Source organism: Lissotriton vulgaris, chromosome 2_1 (assembly GCF_964263255.1).
Source record: "Lissotriton vulgaris chromosome 2_1, aLisVul1.2, whole genome shotgun sequence".
In the NCBI taxonomy this organism is placed as follows: domain Eukaryota; kingdom Metazoa; phylum Chordata; class Amphibia; order Caudata; family Salamandridae; genus Lissotriton; species Lissotriton vulgaris.
Genome location: NC_141687.1, coordinates 599703154 through 599729144, shown reverse-complemented (window position 1 = coordinate 599729144; position 25991 = coordinate 599703154). Strand labels below are relative to the sequence as shown.

Genomic DNA, 25991 nt, shown 5'->3' with positions numbered 1-25991 from the left:
GAGGAGCAATCCATACAAAACCTGTAACAAAGGCCCTTTAGCTGTGTTCAAGAAGTTCAACTTTTAGACGGTTAGTTCCTTGAAGAAGCAAATTCATCTGATACAGATAAAGTTAGTTTAGAGCTACTGTACCTAAGATAGACGTACTATACATCTTTTGCAGTTTTGCTTCAAAGTTACAAATGTGTATTGTGTTTCTGAGCCACATCTCCGTCCTATGTAGTTGTTTGATTTAACAAAGAAGCCTTCAGTATTTACATGGAAGTATGCCTATAAGCAACCAATGCCCTAGACCCCACGCAGAATGGCTTCCGTGCTGGGCACAGCACGGAAACTGCCCTCCCCGTGATGGTAGAGCATCTACGAGCGGTGTTGGATGCTGGTCAGACGGCGGCGCTGGTTAGACCTCAGCACCGCCTTTGACACGGTTTCCCACAGCATCCTTTTGCACCGGCTAGAGGAGATTGGCGTTGGGGGTCAGGCCCTGCAGTGGTTCCGCTCCTTCCTCGACAATCGTTCTTTCTGTGTGGCCATCCCTCCCTTCAAGTCCAAATTCCAGCCGCTGGCCATGGGGGTTCCGCAGGGATCCTCGCTGAGTCCCACGTTATTCAACCTGTACGTGAGATTGCTGGCTGAGGTCGCTAGGCAGTGGGGCCTGACTCTGGTCTCATATGCCGACGACACTCAGCTGGCGGTTACTCTCAGCGGGGATGCGGAACAAGAGGTCTCCAGGTTTCAGAATCGACTGAAGGCGGTGGCCAGCTGGTTGACGGAAAACTGTCTCCAGCTTAATGCCACCAAGACAGAAATTATGGTTGTCGGGAAGAGAGTGGAACTATGGGGTGACCAATGGTGGCCGTCAGAGTTGGGACCGACTCCGACTCCGGTGTCGGAATTAAAAAACCTGGGAGTCTGGTTGGATGCTGGTCTCACTTTCGTTGGCCACACCAAGAAAACAGCAGCGTGCTGTTTCGGCCTCCTTCGGGGCTTAAGACCGGTCCTTAAATTTTTCGATGCCCCAACCGGGCAGCTGGTAATCCAGGCCACTGTCATCTCTCGCCTGGATTATGCCAGCTCTTTCCTGGTGGGGGCCAACCTGGCAGAAATCACCCGCCTACAACGGGTACAAAATGCTGCGGCTAGAGCGATAGTCTGCCTGCCCAGATTTTGTCCTGTTTCAAACGTCCTCCGCTCCTTGCACTGGCTTCCAGTGAGGAAGCGAATCCATTTTAAGGTCCTTTGTCTGACCTTTAAAATTTTGAAGGGAATAGGCCCCCAGATCATGTCTAGCTTCCTGTCCTTTTATGTTCCTACACGCACTCTGCGTTCCCAGGGCCAGGCTCTCGCCGTGGTCCCTAGATTCAAGCTCTGTCGTGAGGGTGGACGCTCCTTTGGTGTCAAAGCTGCAACCATCTGGAATTCTGTCCCGGTTGAAATCCGCCTGCAGGAGGATCTTATGCTTTTTCGGAAAGCTATTAAAACATTCTTGTTTTAGTCATTCTTTTTAGTGGTCTTCCTCTGTTCTGTTCTTGTTATGCTATGTCCTACCTTGTCACTGCGCCAGGACGCTCCTTCGCTGGAGCAGCTGTGCGCATAACAAATACCGATAACATAACATAACATACACATTCATTACTACCATGATAGGTTTGTGTCGTTATTTTCAGTAATCAGACAGGTTCCTCTGCCATAAATTTAGAGCACAACAAATAGATACTAGTCTAGTAACCCATAAAAACACGTATAAAGATAATACAACACAAAGCATAATGCACAGCGGTTACTGATCTTAGATGAACCAATACTAACTAAACATTGTAGAAAATAGGGCTGCAAGACAACTCTAGGAGTTGGCCTGAACAAGTCAGAAGACAAGGAGAAAGTTTGTAATTCAACTAGGTTAGTAGAAGCTTTGTATAAAAATAAACCATAAATAATGAAATGGAAACTTAAACAAAATGCACGTCCGATGTATATCAACATAAGTAGGACATTAAATGAACCCGTTATTAAGACCAAATATATTTACGAACAGAATAGTGATGTAGGGATCGAAATGGAAACAAAATATGATGTGGAAGGTGTATTCATAGCCAACAACAATAATTCATCAGACATACTGCAAGAGATTGGATTAGGCGTTTTGCTGCTGAGAGCATTTGAAAAGAAAAATGTTTGTAATTTACTTATAGTGCATAACCCATGCTATCCCTGACTAGGGGTGGGCGGAATTTGCGGAATTGCATTACGCAAATCTACGCGAAACGGTAAAAAAATCTCGAACACACAGAAATTCTGCGAACACGTGGAACTGCTTGTTCGCTATGCTTTTTTCCTGTTTGCAATCGCTGTTTGGTGCTCGGGGGGGGGGGGGGGGGGGGGGGGGGGAATATCAGGCGATCATGCATTTTGAGAACGCAAACAAGCAAAAAATTTGGCAAAGTCGTGGAATGCAGAATTTTGGGCAATTTCGCGGTCTCTGCGGAACATGAAATTACCTGCACTGTGTCTTACTAAATTCTGATCATAACTTTCTGCATTCCCTGTGTAGTACCTGTATTATTTTACAAAAAAAATAATAGCCTTAAAAAAGGCATCCTATGTCTACAGCTCACTAAGGTTGGCCACATTGAAAATGATGAGGCGCAAGCCCTCTCAGAGCCTAAAGAAGCTGCATTGAGTAAAATGGCCATGAACGTTCAGTGTCTCATTGTCTTTTAGGTTTCAAAACACAATTTTGCCACAAAAAAAAACAATGTGACACTATAAGGAGAATCCCTGCCTAGCTGATTCATTTCAATTTACGAACAGATAGAAAAAATAATTATGTTAATGAGTGTGGTTTGAGATCCAATCAAAAGTTAGATAACTTTGTAACCTTTGTTTTCATTCAAACACAGAGAGAGAAGCGCTGGAGCATCTCTTCCGGGGGAGGTGGAGACCGGAACGCCTGCAGTGTGAGTAAATTAAAAGTTAAACATTTTTTATTAGACACTGTAATCTTGATCTGCTTCCAGGGACCCCGGTTAACAGAAAAGAAGGCAATACAAGAAATCTATGAGAACTCTTATCACTCACGACAATCTTAATACGTTCTGGCGTGATAGAATGTCCTTGTTTCTGCAGTGTGCGCTGCATCGGTATTTTTAAAGTCTGCTGAGTACACATCTGAAGGATTTGCCCTGAACAAAAAAGTTAGTGCAATTTCCATTTCTCTCGAATTTTCCTTCCTCAAAGCACCGAACATGTGGTCATTCTCATTTTCCAGGCATTTATATTTGATACCTTCATTTGGGATCATTTCTTTTTCTTCTCAAGCGCCCCAAGTTTTTCTTGATACATATTCAATAAAGATGGATGTCAGATTTTTCTCATCTATTTGTCCTCGCTGTCTCTCAAGTGCATATTTTTTCATAGTTACTTCGCAATTTCAAATGCAAGATTGTCTTTTTTACTCAATAGGTATGGAATTTAACCTGCATGTTTTTAAGTGATCTGGATATCATTTGTATACAGTATGCTTTCATTGTCGGCCAATTTTTAACAGGCATCTGACATAGGGCAAACTCTAAATGACCCCCTTATGCCAAGATTAAAAGTAATGCGGAATTCCGAGCAGGGGATGAGGGCCCACATGCATCATTGTGACATTTTGCACTTCCTAATTTGCGAAAAATAAGGAATCGCAAATAAAGAAGTGCAAAATGCTATGCATCATTATTTTCGGTATTCATTTGTGATTCGGTAAAAATCGCAATTTTTACCGAATCCCAAATGAATACCGAATTCTTAAGTTAATTTTCGCAATTCCCATTGATTCCTATGGGCCAAAAGGCCCATAGGAGTCAATGGGAATTGCGAGTGGCACTTTGAAAATTTCATGGGTGCAGGGGGGGGGTCCAAAGGACCCCCCCATGCACCCCTGAAATGTATTTTTCGCATCATGTTGCACACACACATGTCCTAAGGACATGTGTGTGTGAAACATGAATGTTGAAAAAAAAACATTTTAAGCATTTTAAACACTTTTTCCAAATTTACCGAGTGGTTCAACCACTCGGTAAATTTGGCACCCTAATTGCGAATTTACAGTTTTAAATTTAATGATGCATTGCTTTTAAGAAATCGCACATCTGCGACTTCTTAAAAGCACACGCAATTTTAGAACTTGCAAACATGTTACGAATTCTAAAATTGCTTCATGCATCCCAAAAAGCACTTTTGCATTCGCAAACGGCCGATTTTAAGGAATCGCACCGTTTGCGAAGACAAAAATGCTTGATGCATGTGGGCCGAAGTCTGTCTGAATTCCTGCGAGCACTGATTAAGGCACAAGCAATGGGGAATGTCCAGAAGTTTTTTTTTTCTGGCCAGTATTTTTTTTTGTTGCAGTTTTATATAGCAAAAACTCGACCCGAAGATACTGGAGTGCTTCAAATGAGCACCAGTTACAATACACAAGGACACATTAATTTTTGGTAGGCACGGGGAGATTAGGTGATTTGCCCAGAATCACAGGATGCTGAGCTGACGCCGTGGATCGTACCCGGTTCCCGAGCTCCAAAATCAGCAGCTCCAGCCGCAAGGCTAAATTCTCTCCAGTATTCTACATAGAATTCCCAATTCCGTTGAGTTATTTCAGACGTGCCACAATTTCTCTACAGGTGGTAAAGGTATGAAAGAGCTCTTGTTTGAGAAGGTGGGTCTACCTCCTTCCCCTCGATATGGCAAAATGTCTTCCGCAGGCTGCTGGGAAATGGATTCGGATTGCAGTTCATCAATTTCCCAAAGCAATTTTGCTGGCCCAAATTTCCAATTAACTCCAGGTACAAGAACATTGGCCAACATGTGTGCGAAGTGTAATTCCACGTGGAATTCTGCTCTTCACTACATGTTCCTGATAGGGAATCCATACGTCTTGAAATATTTGGCAACAATATTTTCTCCTCAACAAGTTTGGCCTTGTACTCAGTGAAAACGGGTTGCCTGTTAGTCAGATATTCTCTGTGGGGTTCAGTGGTGCAAGTGCTATGTATGGTTTTGGAGGAATATAGAGGAATCCTCATGCATGCCAAGCTAAACGGCAGGGACGCTGCCAAGTTCATCAAAGACTCCACTGTAAGGGCGATTAGCTCCACAGTGGCTCTTAGGCACCACACTTGGCTATGGTCAATGGACATTTAGGGGGCTTTCCAGACGAACCTTATGGACATGCCCTTCAATTGGTCTTGCCTGTTTGGTAAAATTAACAACAAGGAGCTAAGAGGGAAGATTAGGTCATAGGTCGCCCTCCACTCAATACTACTATCACAAGTATGACCCAGACCAACAAGGCACCTACAAATTAATTATTTTCATGCTGTACCATATGTTGCAAAACTTTTGCAACTAACTCCTCTATTTTAATTAATGAGGTAGGAGGTACATCCATATTGTGCCATCTTTAAAAATTGCCCAATCCCTTTGTATAAAACAACAGTTGTGAGACGACGAATATCACACGCCTTTGTAGCACAAGGAGCTGGATATAGGTCCAGTGGCCCATGCTCCCGAATAGTAGAGAAGTCTCTAAGGAGAGTCACTGTTCCTGAAATTAGAGTGTGGGAAGAGAGGGGTCGTTTCTAGAGAATTGGAACGGAGTCAATTTAACTTTCATTTGATGCCCTCACACACCCCAAAGGATGTCATGCTTCATCATGAGGCAGTGCTCCTCGTCGGGCCAGGTCTGCACTGCCCTACGGTTCCCTCGAAGGATCACTTTATCAGAGATCTTTTAAGTGATTTAGCCATCAGGTGTGTGCGGGTCTGTTTGCAGTGTAACGTGAGATGTGAATACTAAAAATGACTAGAGGTTTCTGGAGTATACTAATTTAATGAGGGTGAACCCTCTGTCATAGTTTAAAAGACCAAAAGGTTGTATGCTGCTCAAGGGTGATTACAGCCCTCAGTAGCTTGATGAGTGCAGTGTGTATTTACAAGGGGGGTGGGCTCGACATGTTTTGCGCTGTGGTATGTCTCAGGAGGATATCCTTGGCCCTTCTTCAGGACCATAGGTAAGTGAATTAAGTGGTAAGTAAGGTTGAGCCATGGCCTTATTGAGTCAAATAGTGCCACTCAGTGGACCCGAATAGTGGTCCTATCTAAAACGACAAAAAAGGGAAGAAAGGATAAGGTATAGACAATGTGAACAATTCAGAGTAATATTAGATCTATAACGAATCAGGGCCCCCATTGGTGGGCCATGGTATTGTTGTAATCGCAAGCCCCAGAAGTCACTGTGTTTCACTTGTGGATAGTTTAAGGTGATTAGGTATAAAAACACAGAAGAATTTTGGGATGAACAAACATATAGATTACATAGGGGGCAAACCATCCGAACATGCCAGGTCTTTCGGAATGGGCATATTAAAGTAGGTTACCCCATGATAATCAGGGTAGACAAACCAGCTATGATGGAGCTGGCGAGAAGTCGGGTAGGTGCAAGAGGCAGCGCCCTCCGATGAAACTGTGAGTATTATCACGCTACCTGGTTGCACATACATTCACTACGAGTACGCTAAGAGACGCAATAATGAAATTCACTTTCCTGCATAGATTATGACGGCAAGCACCCTCGCTGTGACTTATGAAGCACAATACCTAGCTTTAATAGGTATGCGGTCCTTAACTACTACCAATAATATCACAGCGGGAATTCTAAGGGTTTCCTGTTAATGATAACCAGATCTCTGATTACTACCACCTTTATAGATCCTATGGTCGCTACACAATTATTTTTGAACCATCAACCATCCATCATAGTTGGTTTGTCTACCCTGATTATAATGGGGCCCCCTACATTATTATGTCCACCATCAAAGACCTGGCATGTGCGGATGGTTTGTCCCCTATGTAATCTTTATGTTTGTTCGTCCCAAAATTCTTCTGTGTTTTATACCTATGCACCTTATCCACAAGTGAAACACAGTGACTTGTGAGTCTTGCGATTACCACGATACCATTGCCCACCAATAGGGCACCCTGAGTCGGTACAGATATAATATTACTCTACTGAGTTGTTCACATTGTCTATATCCTTTCTTTTCTTTTTTTGTGGTTTTAGATAGGACCACTAATTGGGTCCACTGAGTGGCGCTATTCGACTAAATAAGGCCACTGCTCAACCTTCCCTACTACTTCATTCACTTACCTATGGTCCTGAAGCATCACTAAGGATCTCCTTCTGAGACCACAACACAGCACAAAATATGTCGACCCCCCCCCCTTGTAAATATACACTGTGCTCATCTAGCTACTGAGGGCCATAATCACCCTCGAGCAGCACACAACCTTTTGGCCCTTTAAACTATGACAGAGCGTTCTCCCTCATTAAATAACTACTCCAGAAACCCTTAAGTCATTTTTAGTATTTACCTCTCACAATACACTGCACACTGACCCGCACACATCTGATGGCTAAATCATTTAAAAGATCTCCAATTAAGGGACCCTTCGGGGGACCCGTAGGGCATTACAGCGCCGGCCCGACGAGGAGCACCGCCCATGATGAAGCATGACATCTTTCACATCAAGTGAAAGTCGAATTAACTCCTTTCCAATTCTCTAGAAACAACCCATCTCTTCCCACGCTCTCATTTCAGGAACAGTGACTCTCCTTAGTGACTTATTTGTTGTACAGAACGCTGACGGATACAGATAATGCAAAATCCCTAGGAGCTCTAGAGTATCAATGTCACGGCTAAGCCACTTTTCATGTCTGACATAGATTCCAGGCCTACAACGGAGCTTCCAATCTGGAAGGGGTCAAGGTCATCCATATTACGGCCCACTACAAACTGAATTTGACCATGGATATCATTACCAACTGAAATGAAAGATAATAGTTTTGCAGATTGTCCAAACGGAAAAAAACACCTCTCAAACGCACCCCAACCACCAAGAGAGCTTGACTCTCCGAAGCTGTCCCTTACCCATCATCCCAATCTCAGCAGGTAGTGTGGTGGAGAATTTCCCTCACAATTTCCCCAACATAGGAGTCCATAACATTGGATTGATGAGTGCAGCAGATTGTACACTCAGGATATACAGTGGAATTTTTACAGATACCATCTGCCTTCCCACCCAAGGAAGACCATCATCCTACTTCGAAAGGATCTACAACAGGAATTCTCCTCCTGATAAAGCTAGCAATAGAAATGGTCCCGAAATCCCATTGAATTCAGTGTTTTTACTCCAGAATTTATTATATAAAGATGAAAATTGGGCAGTGGGGCCAATTATAGACTCCAGAGAACTGAACAAGTTTCAGAAAAACAGTCTCCTCATATGGTTACACTCCAAGTCCTCCTGATAATCCAGGAAGGAGATTACCTGACCTCCCTGGAGATTGAAGATGTGTATTTCCAAATACCCTGTACACTGAAAGCAACTGACATACCTCTGCTTTTTAGTGGTGGGACATTACCACCAATTCAAGGCCCTTACCTTTGGCCTCAAATCAGCACCGTAGATATTTAACAAATGCCCAGTGCCAGCTGCTGCCTTCCTCACATAATAGGGTCATCAAATGTATCTGTACCTGGGACGGCTGGCTTCTCAAGGCTCCGTAAGAGTCTTGCTGGCTTGTCAAAGTTTCACTGCCACCTGCATCAGTGTGTTTTACATATTGGGAATGATACTAAACATCGATAAGTCCTTTACGGAACCAAAACTGAAACTTCAGTTTCTGGGAGCAATACTAGACACTATGTTGGGGAAAGCTTTTCTCTCACAGCACAGAGTGAGGAAGCACCACGTCTGGTGGGGAAGTAAAGGACTTCCCCACCAGACAATCAGTCACAGTCAGGTAGTGTCTTCTGAGCCTAATGCCACCCTGCATTGGCCTTTGACCCTTTTGCAGGCTCAAAATGAGACCAGTCCAACAAGAACTTGACAATAAATAGAAATAAATAGCTCATGGAAGAACACAGTCCAAGATGTTGCGGGTGAGTAGTGCGCTATACAAGTATCAATTTACAAGATACGAGACACCTGAAGCAGGCATTGCTATGGTGGGAGATTCCCTGCAAATGCAGGCGTCTGTTTTCATACTCAATTCGACATGTAGGTTCTCACTACTGATATGTCCATGAATGCCTGGGAGCTCATATGCAAAAGCAGTTGTCCAGAGGTGTCTGGTCAGACACAGAGAAGATGCTCTATATCAATGTTCTGGGGCTTCGGGCCATGTGACCAGGCCTACAAGCGTACCTCCTAAGACTGCCAGGTGAGGCAGTCCTCATCAAGACGGACAACAAAACATCAGTACCAAGCATGGGACAACAAGGTCCTGGCCTCTCTCGGAAGAGGTGCAACAGCTATGTGACTGGGCAATTTCTCACAAAGTCAATATTGCTGTGGAACATCTATCATTTTGCCACAAAGATCAAGGAGATGCGTACAGTCATATGCTGTCATATTGCCATGGCTGGGACCTCCACCAGGAGTAAGTCGACTACATCTTCCAAACGTGGGATCACCACACACTATATTTGTTTGCCATACAAGTAACCCTGCTACTACAGTACCATATTTAGACAATCAAGAACAATAGGCAATGCATTTTAATCAAAATGGTCTAGTGTCCTTACAAATGCCTTGGCACCATATCTGCTGATCCCAGGGTTATTATGAAAGCAAAGACGATCACTGCATCCTGATTCATATTGCTCCAGCGTGGCCTTGTCATTACGGTTACAAGAAACTGTTCCAGCTGTCTACATATCTGGCAATACCACTTAAACTGCTTTCCAGAGACTTTTCCAGACACAATGAGGAGACACTCTATCACAACCTCAATTAGCTGAAACTGGCAGCATGATACCTGACCACTTAGAATTTGCTCACTTGGATGTTCAGACAGGATGTAGAAACATCCTGGCATGGGTACCAGCCACCACAAAGACATATAACACCAAGAGGAGGTACATTTATGTCTGATGCAAAAGCAAAGAGTTTCACCCACCCTACAATGCAACCTCACAAAAGACTTCCATACTGGTTGGAACTAGCCAAGAGCAGTATCAAATACTCAGTAGTACAAGTCCATCTATCAGCCATATCTAGATTTAAAGGAAAAGGAGATAACACATCCACTCTAATATTGCAAAGAATCATAAAACAGTTGATGAAGGAACTTTTAGAGCATATCCGCCTCTACGGCGTCTTCCAGTCTCATGGGAACTCAACACTGTCTTGAGTTAGATACCGCTACCACTGCTTATCCACAATGCACAGCAAAAGTTAATCTTTTGGAAGACTCTTTTTCCCCTACTGATGCATGTACAAACAAAATTGCACAATACTTATATAGGAACATCCAAACCATACAGGACTCCTTGAGTAGCCCTCGCCAGGACGGGGATGGCACTACCCATAGACCTCTCCCCTTATGCCCCATTACGGAGAATACCCTTCTGGAGTTCCCGCCCATGCCCATGGCCACCTCACTTAAAATCCCGAAGGCCTTAAAATCCGGATCCCCCTCCGTCCCCTGCCCAGCAAAAACGCTGGCATCGACTGCTGAGGTAATAAATCCAGCTGTTGATCGTATATTGAATCTTTCTCTGTCCGAAGGAAGGATGTCAGAAAATTGGAAGCATGGGAAAATTCTTCCACTCCTTAAAAAAACACAAGCTGACCCTTTGGTAGCCAGCAATTACAAACCCATATCTCTTGTACCTTTTTTCTCCAAGGCTTTGGAGAAATATGTGAATGCCATTATCACAGATTTTATTGAGGTCAGCCAGGCGCTTCACCCCAGTCAGTCAGGCTTTAGAGCAAACTTTAGTACAGAAACAGCTCTATTGGAAATCTCAGAGACGATCAAAACCACCCTTGAAAGAGGTGGAAAGGCTGTGCTAGTATTATTAGATCTTTCGGCGGCCTTCGACACCGTGCCACATCACCGCCTCCTTCACAGACTGAGGGAGAGCAGCATTGGGGGCGCAGTGCTCGGTTGGTGAAATTCCTTTTTGGACAACTGCCAGCAAACAGTCTGGGCGCCTCCTTTTTCAGCCCTCATCCCTCCTTTGAATGTAGGGTTCCTGCAGGGTTCCGTTTTAAGTCCAACCTTGTTTAATATATACATGGTCCCTCTTGCTCCTGTAGCTGAACAATGCAAAATTATGTCGTATGCAGATGACACACAATTAATGTTCACCTGTGAGAAAGATGAGATGCTTAATAGTAATAAAATCAACGTTTGCCTAACCAAGGTGTTCGACTGGTTTAGGAAAAATCTGTTACTCTGCAACTCTGACAAATTGGAAATTATCTTTTTTGGACACACTCCAGGTGACGAGTGGCGTCACTGGTGGCCTAAAAATCTATCTCCACCTGAGAGGCCAGTCTCAACCGTAAAAAATCTATGAGTGAAGTTGGATTCCGACATGGCTATGAAGTCCTAGGTTCAATCGGTTGCTGGCACCTGTTTCGGGCTTTTAAAAAGATGAATAATTTCCTCCCCTTACTTCCTATCTCTCACAGGAAAACTGTGGTCCAGTCCCTGATTACATCAAGGCTGGACCACGTAAATGTGTGTACCTGGGCCTTCTGGACTACTTATTGAACCGCCTGCAGGTAGTTCAAAATGCCGCAACTAGGGCCGTGCTCACGGTCGGACCCAGGTCACACATGTACCCCCACCTCAGGTCTTTGCACTTGCTACCAGTGAGACATAGGGTCATTTTTAAATCCATGGTCCTAACTTTTAAGGCCCTAAATAACATCGGGCCAGTACATTAGGAATAAAATTCTGTCCTACAAGCAACTCAGAACACTGAGTTCATCATCTCAGCAACTGACAATTGTGCCTAAGTTTTACCCTTCTTACAAATGAGGTCGCTCCTTTCAGGTGGTAGCGGCAAAATTATGGAATTATTTCCCTTTTTCCCTCAGACAAGAACGTGATCTTCTCAGCTTTAGGCAAAGTTTAAAAACCTGGCTTTTTCAATAGTAGCACAGACTAGTTAGCTACGACTGTCTGTTCCTTCCTTTGATCTGCTCTGGGGTCAAGATAGCGCCGGGACACTTCTCGGTGTAGCCGTACGCTTAACAAATACCCCTATAACATAACATAACATAATAGTGATTCTTCTCAGAAAGTAGAGTAGGAGAGAGGCAGGCATTCACTGTAAAAGAACTCTTTTTCCGATTCACAGAGGACAAGATCATCTTACAGACCAACCCATAATTTATACCTAAAGTCCCTACTGACTTCCACCTGAATGAATCTGTCATAGTCCATTTTTCCCAAACCATACACTGTCGGCAGAAAAATTATTACACTCGAAAGGTGTAAGCAGATATATTGGATTTGAAATTGACAAGACAAAGAACATACATTTATCAGACCAACTGTTTGTGTCCTTTGGTCAGCGAGGAAGGGGTCGACCCCTGTCCAAACAGGGACTAGCTGGTTGGCTCTCAGCCTGCATCACCTACCACAGCATAGCCACGTATCTTCTCCAAGGAAGAGTGGGACCACATTGCAGCAGGAAAATGGCTATGACTGCTGCATTCTGTGCTAATTTATCTTTACAAGACGTATGCTGTACAGCTACCTGGCGTAGCAGACACATGTTCACACAGTACTATTGGTGCCATGTGAATGCAAAATGTGATTCAGAAGTGGGACAAGCAGTCATCAGGAACCTGTTCCAGTGAATGTGAACCTGCTTCCTGCATTCTTATGTTAAGTATGCGTCTGATGTACTGCTTACTATTCTGATTCAAGCTTGTAAAGTATGAATGATCCAGTACTGGAGAAGAAATGAGTTACTCACCTGTAACTCCAGTTCCCCAGTGTTGACCACATGTGGCCATCCCTTCTCCCTGGTCAGAGGCTCATTTATTATATTCTCTACTTCCACTCTGTGGTATAAATTCTGAGCTATGCTGGCCTTTAGGGGAAGTAGGAGTGCTAGCACTTCCACCTGATTGGCTGAAATTCAGATTGCTTCAAATTATGTGGATGTGCAACTAAACTACTGTTGTTGAGGCCTGTGGCCATTTTAACACTTTGTACTGCTATTTAAGATTAAGATTCCCACTCCGACAACTGGAAATTATTTAACCATATGAATATATAAAATATACCAACACTGGAGAACTGGAGTTAAAGGTAAGTAACTTTATTACTATGTGGAGACTTGCCAAAGTGGTTCACAGAATGAAAAATCATCATTAAAGAACTAAACAACAAATACAATATAACTAAAATAAAATACTAAATGAAACAGCAAGTATAGTTAACAACAATACATTTATAAAGAATAATCAAGAGTGCAAAGATGAGTTGAGAAGTCCTTCCTAAAAGGCAGTAGAGAAGGGGTAAGACATGCCCTCAGAGGGTGAAAATTCCAGAAGCTGGAAGCTTCGACTGAAAGTGCATAATAATAATTCCAGCTTTTGCAAACCTGCGGAATTTGAAGACATATGAGAAATACACTTAGAGTTGTATGCGATGCCACAAAGTTGAAAGTCATATAGTTGAGTCTTTATAAACTAGACATTGCCTCATAATTTGAAATCTAAAGTGAAGTGGCATCTGCTGTATGGACTTCAGGATTGATGTGATCCTATCATGGCTCCAAAAACTGGCAACCAGTGCATTTAAAAGGGCAAAAGAACCCTTGGATGAGCCCAAAAGAAAAGTGTTTCCCCCTGATCTACATGAGAAAGCACAATGGCCTGGACCACTAGGCAAAAATTTTGAGCTGTGTGGTATGATCCTTCATAAAAGGTACAGATGAGATTAAAAGAATGCACCAGTGGAGAATGTTTAATTAAATAGATAAGAATTATGAAAAGTTGTGATTGAGCATTTATGGCCCGATTGACTAACATCATTTTGTAAGCATGTTTAATCATAACACAGTAGTGCTGCTAATGTGCTCAAAATGGAATTCACAAACATACATAAGAAAACCTCTGCCATCTTTTCTTTGCGTATAGATTTATCTTTTGGTCATAACTGTGAGAGGGACTAGAGACAGTGGCTGGAAATTGGAGGGGTTTACGGAGGGTTAAAGAAAGGTTTTTTTAATATAGACTTGCAAATACAAACACCCTCCCACAGAAGAGAAAACCTATTACTATTCACAAACTACACTTCTATAGTTAATATAGACCAAAAAAGGGATCATGAATTAGTTTGTGCTTTAGCTCAGCCCTCCAATAAGTCTGGCACCCCACCTGATCACTCACTGCCATAGAAAATAATGGAGGCAGGGCCTTATCACTTAATGGTAAGTATTTCAACACACACACACACACACACACATATATATAAATATATATATATATATATATATTATTGTTCTAATGCAAAAACGTTAGATTATATTAAAAATGAAATTATGTTTTACAAATAAATTCAATGAGACAAACTAGAAACGTTTCAATTAATGCACAAACATATTACCCAGCAAAAAGTAACATATATGAAATGTTAACATGCTAGTGAGGGTGCTTTTTAAAATTTTGATTAAAGTTATTTATAAATAAATATCTTGTAATCGTTTAATTATTCAATAAACATCCTTCGAGTAATCAGCGTGAGGGAAGGAACATTACATGGTCATACTGCTATTTAGATTCAGCTAATTTCACCATGCTCTCTTGTCAATATAAATGCAAAGCAAACAGCTTTAATTGTCCTCTGAATCATCTGTTTCTTGTGTGGTGCGTTTACAATTAAGATTTCCATCTCCGTTTAAAAGTCATTCGTTTTTCATGGCGTTTTTTTTGCTTGGGATACTTTGCATTCCCTTTTTAGGGCCTGTTGCTTCCATATCTTCCATCAATCTGTTTCTTGAATTTGCACAGCCATATTTATATTTTTCATATTTATTCTCTATTGCACGTTTTATTTCTGGGACTTGCTTAATCTTCCATTGTGTTCCATAGTTTGATTCAGTCCTGGAAAGATTAAGAATAATCTTTAGTTGTGTTAGCAAAAAACGTTCCTTTCACTGTATTCCCACTAATTTCCCTTTTCCTTCCCACCCTTTAGGAAAAGACAAGCCCCGCACAGCACCAGCAGCAAGCATGGGAGAACTACAGGGCCTCTGTACTAAACACGATGACTCCCAAACCCATGGAGAGACTTGAACTGCACTGTGCAGACTGGGACCAGCCCTGCATCACGCTAAGCCTTTCTGAGGGTGATTTTCAGACTGAGGTGTAGCACAAGCTTCCTCACGCCAATAATGGGGACGCTGACTGCAGAAGATGCAGGGACATATAAATATCTATTTTAACCCCACCCCTTTGAGGTGGGGCAGTGAGCGACTCTTACTCCGCGTGGATTCACATGTGGATAGGACAAGGGGTTTTGTGATGGATTTGAGGCTTCTTCCCAAGACATTCTCTCTGAAGACGTGTTTTTTTACACACATTCATGTTTTTCTTTTCATGTTCCTCACTGATGAAAAACACAGACAGAAACCGAAAATTAAAGGTCAAGATATTGTTGTGGTTTGCTCTGGTGTTCAGATACCACTTATACCTGGATGAAATGGATCAGCGTGTGTAGAACTGGCCATTCCCAAAGAACTGGGAAGCCACCCAGACCCAGCATCCAAGACACAGAGCACTTTCCTTTTTCCTTCTCTTAAATAAATTTTTTGTTATTGTTCTATCTTCACTGTACTCAATTCTGACACAAACACAACTAAATTGAAATGGGCTGCTATTTCCTGTTTCAACTTGTCTTTTTTAAACTTTTACTTAGTGTATGAAGGTTCTCATGTTTTTATTCATTTACCAAAAGCATTATCCTGGACAAATGCTAAGATCTGTGTGTTTACATCTCTGCCATACCAGAGCTTCCTTAATGTCCCGCTTTGAGGGGGGAAGTCTTTTCTCTCCCCAAGTGCTTCCTATATTGTATTAATATTGCTGCACCAGATTACTCTCTCCTACCTTTGGTATGGGCTGGTCCTTTCTGTCTGGTTCCCATATCGATTTCATCGAAGAACTTTTGCTATCCCTCTACATCCAAAACTAAGCTGCCCTTTGGGAATATTGGGTGCCTCCGTCTCTTATCTGTGTGTGTTCCATGAGTAGCACATGTAGGCTAACTAACGAAGTTCATTCTTGCATTACTTGACTTTTACTGAAAGGCCTCAATTTGCGGATTATTTGTTTAATTAAACAGAACACTGAAAAGGATATTGGAGTCACGGCTGTACACATGGGTTGTTAAGGGCCTGTTCATTTGGCCATATATGGTAGAATGTATTCAATAATGTTCAAGCAAGTCAGTATCTGTCTAAAGAAAATGCTATGTAGTGTGGAATGTACATGACCAACTTGGATACTACAGTGAGGTAGGTTTTTATCACTTTCACTTCTGTGGTGGGGATTGTTAGCATCGGATGGACGTGTGGGTGTCTATGAAATTGGCCGTAACTCTTTTTGCTGAACTGGACCATGATTGCAACCCATGTTTCCAGTGTTTGTCAACATACATAACCAGCTCAATGTTTGCCCATTATTTAGAACGTTTTTTTTTTCATTATAATCTTCATCTTTGTTACAGTATAGCATGGATTTCCTATTTGTACGTCTTGTATAAGATAGATTTCACTTTTAAGTTCCACTCTAGTTTTCTCATAACTCTAAGTACTTGATATTGCTTCGATCTTTACGTTCAACACCTTCAAATTCCCAGTCTCTTTAAAATGTGCGTGCAGCCCAGAAATGCACAGACTAAAGTATCCTCCCATGCCAAGCAGAGAGATCCAAGAGTGAGCAGATGGAGTGACTATGAGCAGTGCTTGCTTAACAATACTAAGTATCTGACTCACACCTTGAGTCAGATGATTAGTATTGAGAATTCCATGAGCTATTCAGAGTTAATTTTTATTAGTTCAGTTGCAAATGGCCAATTTGATAAAGGTGCCTTGTCGGTTATGTGGTTTGCGGGAATGGTTAAATTCTACTTCAGTTTAAAGTTTATATAGTCATTATGTAGAGTAATTTCAGATATAATTATCAAAATTCTCTAATTTTGAAACATATATTCAATAGTTTATTGCAATATTGCTTCATCTTTGACATAAGCGGAACACTTAACAATCAGTGTGGGCCCCCAAAAGATTGAGAATATTTTTGGTCAAAGTGCAAATATCTAAATTCAGTGCTAGCATTTTTAAATCAGATTTTTGGAATTTTCTGTGAGGTCTGGAATCAGCTACCCTCACCCTTTATATAGACTGTATATCATATTTTTTCACAGGATGGTTATCATAAAAATTGACTGTTGTAAAGCAGGGAATCCCTCACAGTTTCCCATGAATTAGTCTCTCCACTGTTTCCTATTCAGGGAAGCCCTTCCCACCCAAAGTTTAAACGTGTATTATACTGAAACGGAGGTAGCATCTATGATTTTCTGAAAATACCGTCCACAAAAATCAGGTAAGCATATGCATCCACTGCTATCAAAGCTTCCAGAGGTAAATATGTTGTGGCTAAACTGTTCACATCAACATATATACAATATAGACATAACCTTCCAAATGGTCTTGTGCTTCCTAACTCATAAGATTCTGAAGTAACGTCACATAAGAGTAATTACACTATTCTTTCATCATCACCTCTTCCTTGGATACAAATCACTTCTCATCTCTGACTCAGTTCTGTGCATGTTTTTTTCAAACATAAGCACCCACATTTGCCAAAAACTATGCATGCTCAACATTGTGGTATATAACTGAGAAAGGAAAGGATAGGACATCTGCAAGAGAGGTGTGTATGTGGAGGACGGTTTTTGAAATGGATTAATTTGAACTTGAAGTGCTGTGGTCCAATTGGGTTTTCTATATATATCCTACAAAAACAATTGATGTATCCATCATTTCTGTATATAGCGGTGGTCATTGTAGGGCAACTTAGGCACCTTGGTGAGGTGTCCTGAGTAGCAAAGGTAAGAAAGTGTTTTCCATTGGTGCTTATCACATGGGAGTAGCAACACTTACAGTGGGCTAAATTTGACCCTAATCTGGTCTACTTCACAATCTAAATGTTAGTGACCCACCCTTACATTAGCATTAAGAAGAAAATACCAGACATCCATGTTAACACCAGAAAGTGACTTACTTCATTTCAGGGCTATGGCATGAAGGAATACATCTCTGTCAAGAGCTTCAACATGAAGCTCACTGTACTCAAGTAAAAACTTCACAGGAATCAAAGCAGCCGTACATGATTCAGAACCTTCTACACATTCCGCTTTTTCCTTGTGCTCCCTCTCACTACTGCCAGTAAGGAGCTACTCCTAGACCAGATTAAAATAACCAGAACTGAATCTTCACTGTAGTGGAGACCAGTATGCTGGAGTACCACCATCACAGAGGAAGGTCGCGCTCATGTAGAAGACTGAGTCAGTATCACAGACACTCCATTCATACTATGTTGAGGCACTGCCACTCACACAGACTATTTGATAATGCAAGAAACTTAGTTACACCAGGAAAATTCCTTTCACTTCAACATGCTGGAACAGAGCACTTAGACTATTCTTTACTATACATCTTGCTGGAGACAATCATAGTACAATCATATAACACAATAGCTGTGCACTATGTTGAGAAACAGTGAGGGACAACATTCAGGATCAAAACTCAAATGATCTTGCTCATAAAAGCTCATATAGCATTCATCAAGGCCAACCGGAAATCACCTTCTCAAAAAAACATTTCTTAATAATTTTTAGGGTCTTTAAAAATAGTGTTTCCTTACTAAGAATAATACTTTCCTCGGACAACTGCCCTTGGCAAATTAATAACCTACCTCACCTTCCACTCCTGTTTTCTTCCAAAATATTAAGAGCAGAATATCATTCTTCAAAAATATTGTGGCCTACATATCGACTACCATAATATTGTGAAGGTAAATACACATAGGTAAGTGTAGTTTTACTATACCTGACTCTACATGTATGGACCTTGCCGGTGCATGTATATTTCACAGAAAATCCAAGAGTTAAAAATCAAGCTATTTTTTAGGCTCAGACACAAATAATTGCTGAAATATGCCAATTAAGTAAATGAATGCACACAAAATAAGTCGTAACTCAGGGCGCCCACCATGCTGTGGTATTGATTCTGCACTGTTTGCAAATTGATGTTTTAACAACGGTTGGCGAGCTATAGTTATAGCGGGTGTTGTATGAGTTCATAACAAAAACCTGCCAAGCATGCCCACCTCCACTATGCAGAGACCAAGGGGGTTGGCTGGCAAGACCATGCACTCAACCCACTATAGCGGTATTATTCCTGCTCCACTCAGCCTTGGGTCATGTGCAACAAGGGTTAGCCACTGCCCATTGCCGGCAGTCAGGCCACTCAAAATACCTGCCATTACTACACATTCCCTGCTACACACACCCAAAGGCCTCACGCATTGGTGGTTGGAAGCATGACTGGCATGCAGCCAGGCCCTGAACATAACCTGCCGCAGACTGGTATCTCACGCTGTGCATGACCTTCAGCCAGTCGTGTGCCCAACCTGCAGCAGTTGCTAAGCAGTGGAGAAGAGGCATAAAAAATGAGGCCTGGCTAGTGGCCAGACCCTGCACCCTGCCTCCTGCATTCCTAGTCAACCAGAGACTTGCTTTTAGTGTTTAACCTTTGCTTGTGCTTTATTTATTTATTTATAACACTGCCTGAAGCCCAGAAATCATAAGCAACTCAAGAATCAAGCATAAAGGGTAGTTGAAGTCAGCACCTAAAACGGCCACTGCCGAGTTTGCAACTAAGCTCCAACTCGCAAGTTTCAATATGATGGAAAAAAAGTTTTCAGCGCTAATCGAGCCTATCACATTTTGCAAAAACAATTTAAAATGTTATTGGTGTGATATGTGAGTCATGATTTTTAAGCTAAAATATCACTGAACAGATTTACACCAAACCAAAGAGCTGATATAAAGTTTGGAGGACAGGGTAGACCATCTCAAATGCAATAGAGTGCCCAGTCCTCCGGACTTTTTTTAAGATCAGGCATCTCTGTTGATGGACCCCCATTGGATCTGTCAAGGGAAAACTTGTCCTACTGGCTGACAAAGTTGGCAATGTTGCAGAAAGGGTATTACACTGCTCGTCCTATTAAGGGTGGACAGAGAGATATTCATTTTTCTGTCCCTTACTGCTAGGTAATCCTGGCTGTCAAAACAGTAAAGAAAAAAATTATGCCACACAGAGCGAAAAAAACTTCCTAGGTGTGGGGAGTTTTGTTGTTTTTCAATAACAAACTCACACTTAGGGAGTTTGTTTAAAAAAAACAAAAAAACTTGTACAAGTTTGGTGAACGGTCTTCAAAATCAATGGCGACCATCCACCAAACGTTTTGTACATTGACAGGAACCAGTATGATAAATGTTCCTCTCAAGGTACAGGATTCACTGCTAGGCCCTTGGTGATCAGTACACTTGATAGACAGTAGCTTATCAGGGTGGTGGATAGCATTTCTTTCGCCACCCTGATAGATTACCTTCCGCAAGATTTTAAATCTGATACCCAAAAACAAGGATCGAGATCTGAATACTATAATGCCAAGTTTGGTGTAATGCTGTTCAGATTCTTGTCTTGTAGATGTGAACAAAATTTCCTTTCAGAGCAAAAATGGGCAAACTCTTTTTTTCCTCCCTCCCTCACAAAACGTGCCATGCCAAAATTAATAATTACAATAGTAAATCTTTGCTTACCTACATTCACTTTTGTTCATTATATTTGCGTTTGTGTTGACATAAAACTTCCATACCTCTCTTTTTGAAGTAACTTTCATTATTGCTATTGCTTTGGCCAGAAGGTCGAGAATAATGCAGACTCTATGTTCAAATTATTTGTATGTGTTCTTGATTACCCAAGGGCATCAATGGTTTACACAATAATCTCTATGTGAGATTTGGATGATAGGTTTACCAGTCTGATCTCTGTTTATGAATATTAATCAAGATATTTTAACGCTGAAGGAAAAGTTATTTGCTATAGTGATTCTTTGTCTTAGATATCTTAATTCAAATCATAAGCACAGGAGGTGAAAAAAGTAGGTCAATAGTTAAGTAAATATGGCTTAGGTTCCTCCTTCAAATTGCTTTGTCTTATTTAAAAAAAGGCTATCTGGCACTGCACTGTATTCTGGAAATCGATGACCACTTTTGCATTAGAGTGGCAGTGTCAAATTCCTCTGTTTTGATGCTGCTGCCTATCTAGTCTGATTTCCTGATTTAAAAAAAAAATTAAGATGTAGAATTGGAAGGTGTTCAGCCCAGTTACTTGTTCAGGGTCATTTTATATTCTGTACGGAGTTAGTAAGACAAATTTAAAAGAGATATTGTCTACAGAAAAGCAATATTAAAAAAAAGTATTTTTCAAAATGTATATTTATCATAGAAGCGCATTTAACAGTTTCCACACATAGGCAGACATATTGCAGGTGTGTGAATTTAATGGAGGCACTCTAGATGAAGATCTAGAATTACAAGTAAATACATTTTAAATAAATTAATGTTTTTATTGGATTAGTTATAATTTAAAATTTGCAATTTCAAATATGCAAGACCTAATTTCTGAATCATATTTGCTTTGATGCACTTATGATTTGTGGTTCTTTAAAAAAATCTTTTTTAAGTGGACGTAAATTCCAGTATATTATGTTCCATAGATGCCACACCTAGTTTATTACCACAATTGGTGAGATGATATTTGAACACTCTAAAATAAAAACAGTTTCCAAGGACAAAAGTAAGAGCCACCACCTGGTACTATTTTTAGCTTCCACTTTTGCTTGTAACAGAAGAATCACTGGATATTGATGCCATTACTAGGGATACATTAAACACTTTGAGGAACCATGCTTCTAAGATTTGTGTCCTAGAGAAATTTACTCTTGTGATTTATTTTTCCTTTTTTCCTTATGCTTGCTGCTTTATTGCAGTTCTGTACCATTCCTAAGGTAAGGCTTATCAATTGACTTTCCTTGGGCATTAGATTTTGCTGGGTCAGTCTGCATTTATTAGGGAGAAACTGTCCATCGTTAGCACATGTGAGCTTATTGTGTGCACTGGGAGCATAGTTTGCCAGTGAGGCAGGGGTTTATACACACAAAGCCCATGATTGCACAACTTATGTATGTTCATTTTACACACCCATTGTGGTTGTGTTCCCTTCAGTAACTCTGTCTGTTACTGTTTGTTCAAGGACACACTGGGCACCAGAGGCAGCCGAGTTTGCATTTGTTACATATCTTGGACTCTGAGTGTTTATTTGACAATCCCTGAGTGGAAGGGACAATGAATGGTCATATTTGGCTCCACCACTAAGAAGGTTGCAAGACAAAAAGCAAGCTAACTTGGGGTGTAAGGTAGGGATTAATATTATATTGAGACTTGAGTTGTCTAGTACCCCTGTGACATTAAGGAAATTGAGGGATGCATTAAACATCCCATTTAGACTAGGTTTGTTCATGGCTACCCCATATAGGACTTTGAACAGAACCATATGCTTTTTAAGTTGTATTATTTTGGTCAGTGAACTTATCCTCAGCAATTTCCATGAAAATAATGAATTACATCTTCACTATATATTTCTTTTTTGTTGAAAAGATGGGTAGTTTGCAGAGTGCAGGGGAGATTAAATGAAGGGTTTTAAAGATTCTACAACGTTGTTTAAAGATAATAAAAAATTATAAAATGTTTTTGAAAATGAAAGTATCAACAGACTCATTATTTGGTTAATGGTTGGTTGCTGGTGCTGCTGCTTAATGAAAGTTGGAATGCATGTTAGAAAGTGCAGTGGGCTATTAAAGACACATCTTGAATTATTGAAACTACAACTGTATGGGTTAGTAACAAGTCTGCCAATAAACTGCAAGTCATTTCTTGACTTAATATTTGGCCAATGAAGATTGACAGGTGACCACACACCACACCAGAATGCCGATGTGGAGATATGGTCTTAGGATCTCAAGAACAACTCCAGAATCAAGAAAACAATTTACCAAAGCATGGGCACAGATGACACTTAAGGAGAGTGCAGAGACTCTGGGGCATGCAATTAGCTGCAAATAGAAGACAACAATGGAGGGCAACATGAAAAATTTCTGTAAGGTAGTTTGATTCATGTGGGCATTGTAACACAAGCTGTTTCAGAATAACAGTTCAATATAAACAGTAAACCACAAACCAGTTCAGAATGAAATGAAAATACTCAATTAGGGATCCTTATAAAAATAGAGAAATAAAATCTAGATAGTGGCACAAATTATTCAGGCCTGTGGAGCAAAGCCCATATTTCTTTAATTTAGGACCACCTACCTCTTAAGAAGTTCTCCAAACATGGCTCTGTCCCCCAATGTACAGAACGGCACTACACATATTTATCTTAAAAATTAATTTATAGAAAAACCTTAAACAGGACTCCCAGCTCCATCAGAATAAATCAAATCCACTTACCCACCACTTCCGCTTATCGCTGCCTCCCTAAGTAGGATTTCACACCATCACCAATTACACACTTATTAGTTAGGACACACATGATACCTCCTTGACAACCTCTGAAACATACTTCCTGTGTGGTGTATATCTCTTACCATCTACTAGCCCTACACACTAAAATGTGCTGCATTCATCTATCTAAATGATACTGTCAATTGTCCTCTAAAAACAGAATGAAACCTTCCGCACTCAAAACTAACAGACCTTATCCTCCTCTCTGATCACTTAATGTTACATTCACTGCCACCACTAGGTTACAATTTTCACATCCCCAATTATATTTAAAAAAGGGGGGATCAGAAATACAATTGGCTTGCAAGGGCAGTGTGGAATCCTGGTGTGGTTGAAAGAATTTAGGATTGCCTCACATAGACTGTAGAGGCTCACAATATTTTCTCTTGTCCTCAGATGAACGTCAACGAATGAGGCAGTCAAACTGGAAGAAAGTCTTTATACATTCTTTATGCACTATTAGCCTGCTGAATATCAGTGTAGGCAGAAGATATTTACTCTGTTTGAAATGTCTAGGACCAGATGGGTAGGATATTTGTGAACGCTTGTGGGTTGGTTAAGGAAACTAGAGATTGAATAATTATGAAACCTGTTTCAAGTGAATTAATAAGCACCATTTACCTAATGTAAGTGTGTTTCAAGAAAGGCACTACTTTGGGATGAGAAAGTAACACCATGGCAAGGCTATTTAAAATTGGTACTTTTACAAAGTTATCCAAATCATAGGGGTTTCATGGGAGCATGGAAAATATGTTGATGGTCAGCTGGAAAATTTCAATGGTAAGGACTGAATTATAGTTTAAGGGGCATTTAAGTCCCAGCAAAATGATAGACATCGAAAACATGAAATAAAGTGCCGCAGTGTGTGTGAAAGACATTGAGGAAGGAACATGTAAAGTGGTGGGTGCAAAGTGTCAACAAAAATAAACAGTTGAAAAAGGCAAAGGTAACAACTCTGATACGCCAGCTGAGGAAACTCTCCCCATTTCTATCTTTTTCCACTATGAGGCTGGCGGTCTCCGCCTTAGTCCTGGCACGGCTGGACTATGGTAATCTACTATGGCCTCCCAAACAACCTTCTGGCCCGACTACAAGTCGTAATGAATGATGCGGCGAGGCTCATTTTTAAAAAACCCAGGATACTCGTGCTACGCCCCTACTCCGCAGCTTACATTGGCTGCCCATTGCCCAAAGAACTAAATTTAAAAGTCTCTGCATTGCACACAAAGCGGTTCACGGCTCAGCCCCTAAATATATCAAAGATCGACTCCCTAGGTATCTACCCACTAGGTCTCTCCGGTCGGCTGAGGCATGTAAACTACTTTGCCCTCGGTACAACCTCACATCCAAGGGCGGCAGAGCCTTCTCTAGCACTGTGCCCCTGGCATGGAACCTCCTCCTTGTTGAACTCAGGAAGGAGACAAACCTATTGCTGTTCAGGAAAAAGCTGAAGACAGTGCTTTTTGCGGAGGCATGGGGACCTCTGTGATCTGCTTTTTTTCACCTACTGATGTTGTGTATCCGCTGATAGCGCTTAGATACTCCTGGGTGATATAGCGCTCTACAAACTCATAATAACATAACATAACGAAAGAAAGGTTCTGAAGAGAACGGAGGTGTTAATAGATCCTGCTGTCATGGCCACGAAAAACATTATCCATATCTTATACACTTCTAGCGACAGATTCCTTACTTTAGCATATTCCTTGGCATCAGACTGGATCTGGAATTTTTTTTGCAATCCCTGTTATGCGCCGGTAGGTGGCGTCGTTCAGCTCCACATGGTGTCAATGGTGTCATCCGTGCCAGAACTGATGTGCTGGGTACCTACATAGGCGCCACCCCAACATGCTGACCACCATTCCCTCTTTTCCATGCCATCAGAGCAGATCCGAATCACGATTCCCTCAGTCATTTTTTGACTGACTTTGACCTTTTTGTTGACAACCTATGTACCTTTTTGCTACTCTTTGGACTCTGTCACTGAAGAAACCTACCTGGTTCAAACCCTATCGAACCTGCCATTATTAGATGTCGGTGACAGACCAACACCTGGTCTGTTTGTGACACCTTGAGAAGGACCACGACACTATGTTGTGTGCGTAGTACAGGACGATGAACCCAAAGGATATCAGAGGGCGTGCCATGAAGCTTTTGGCCACTCGTCATGAAACTCTACACTGCTCCATGTCTCATTCACGAGGGAGGTCTTGGGACCTCTCCCGGAGTTGCTTGCTTTGGTTCTTCCCTCACTCCAGGACTTCTTCTGGTAAGTCGCACAAGAAGAAGTCCAAGAAGTTGAAGTGCTCTTCGACTTGTCGGCATAACTCCCATTCTTTGGACAACACAAGGGAATGATGTCACAAACCCCGACTTCTCTCACAAGTGCTACCTGTGCAGCTGGTGTAGGAAACTGGGACCGCTAATTGCACTCCCCTGC

General features: G+C 41.4%; 1 protein-coding gene across 6 annotated transcripts in view; it reads left to right on the top strand.

Annotated features, from left to right (window-relative positions):
• ADGRB2 (adhesion G protein-coupled receptor B2) overlaps positions 1-22694 on the top strand; it is a 1127991-nt gene extending 1105297 nt beyond the window's left edge. For all 6 annotated transcript variants that reach the window (XM_086955647.1, XM_086955646.1, XM_086955645.1 and 3 more), the window contains 2 exons: positions 2901-2957; positions 15056-22694. In XM_086955647.1, coding sequence (XP_086811773.1) covers positions 2901-2957; positions 15056-15229 — 231 coding nt within the window. In that variant the 3' untranslated portion in view covers positions 15230-22694. The remainder of the gene's footprint in view (positions 1-2900; positions 2958-15055) is intronic.
• The last annotated feature ends 3297 nt before the right edge of the window (positions 22695-25991 follow it).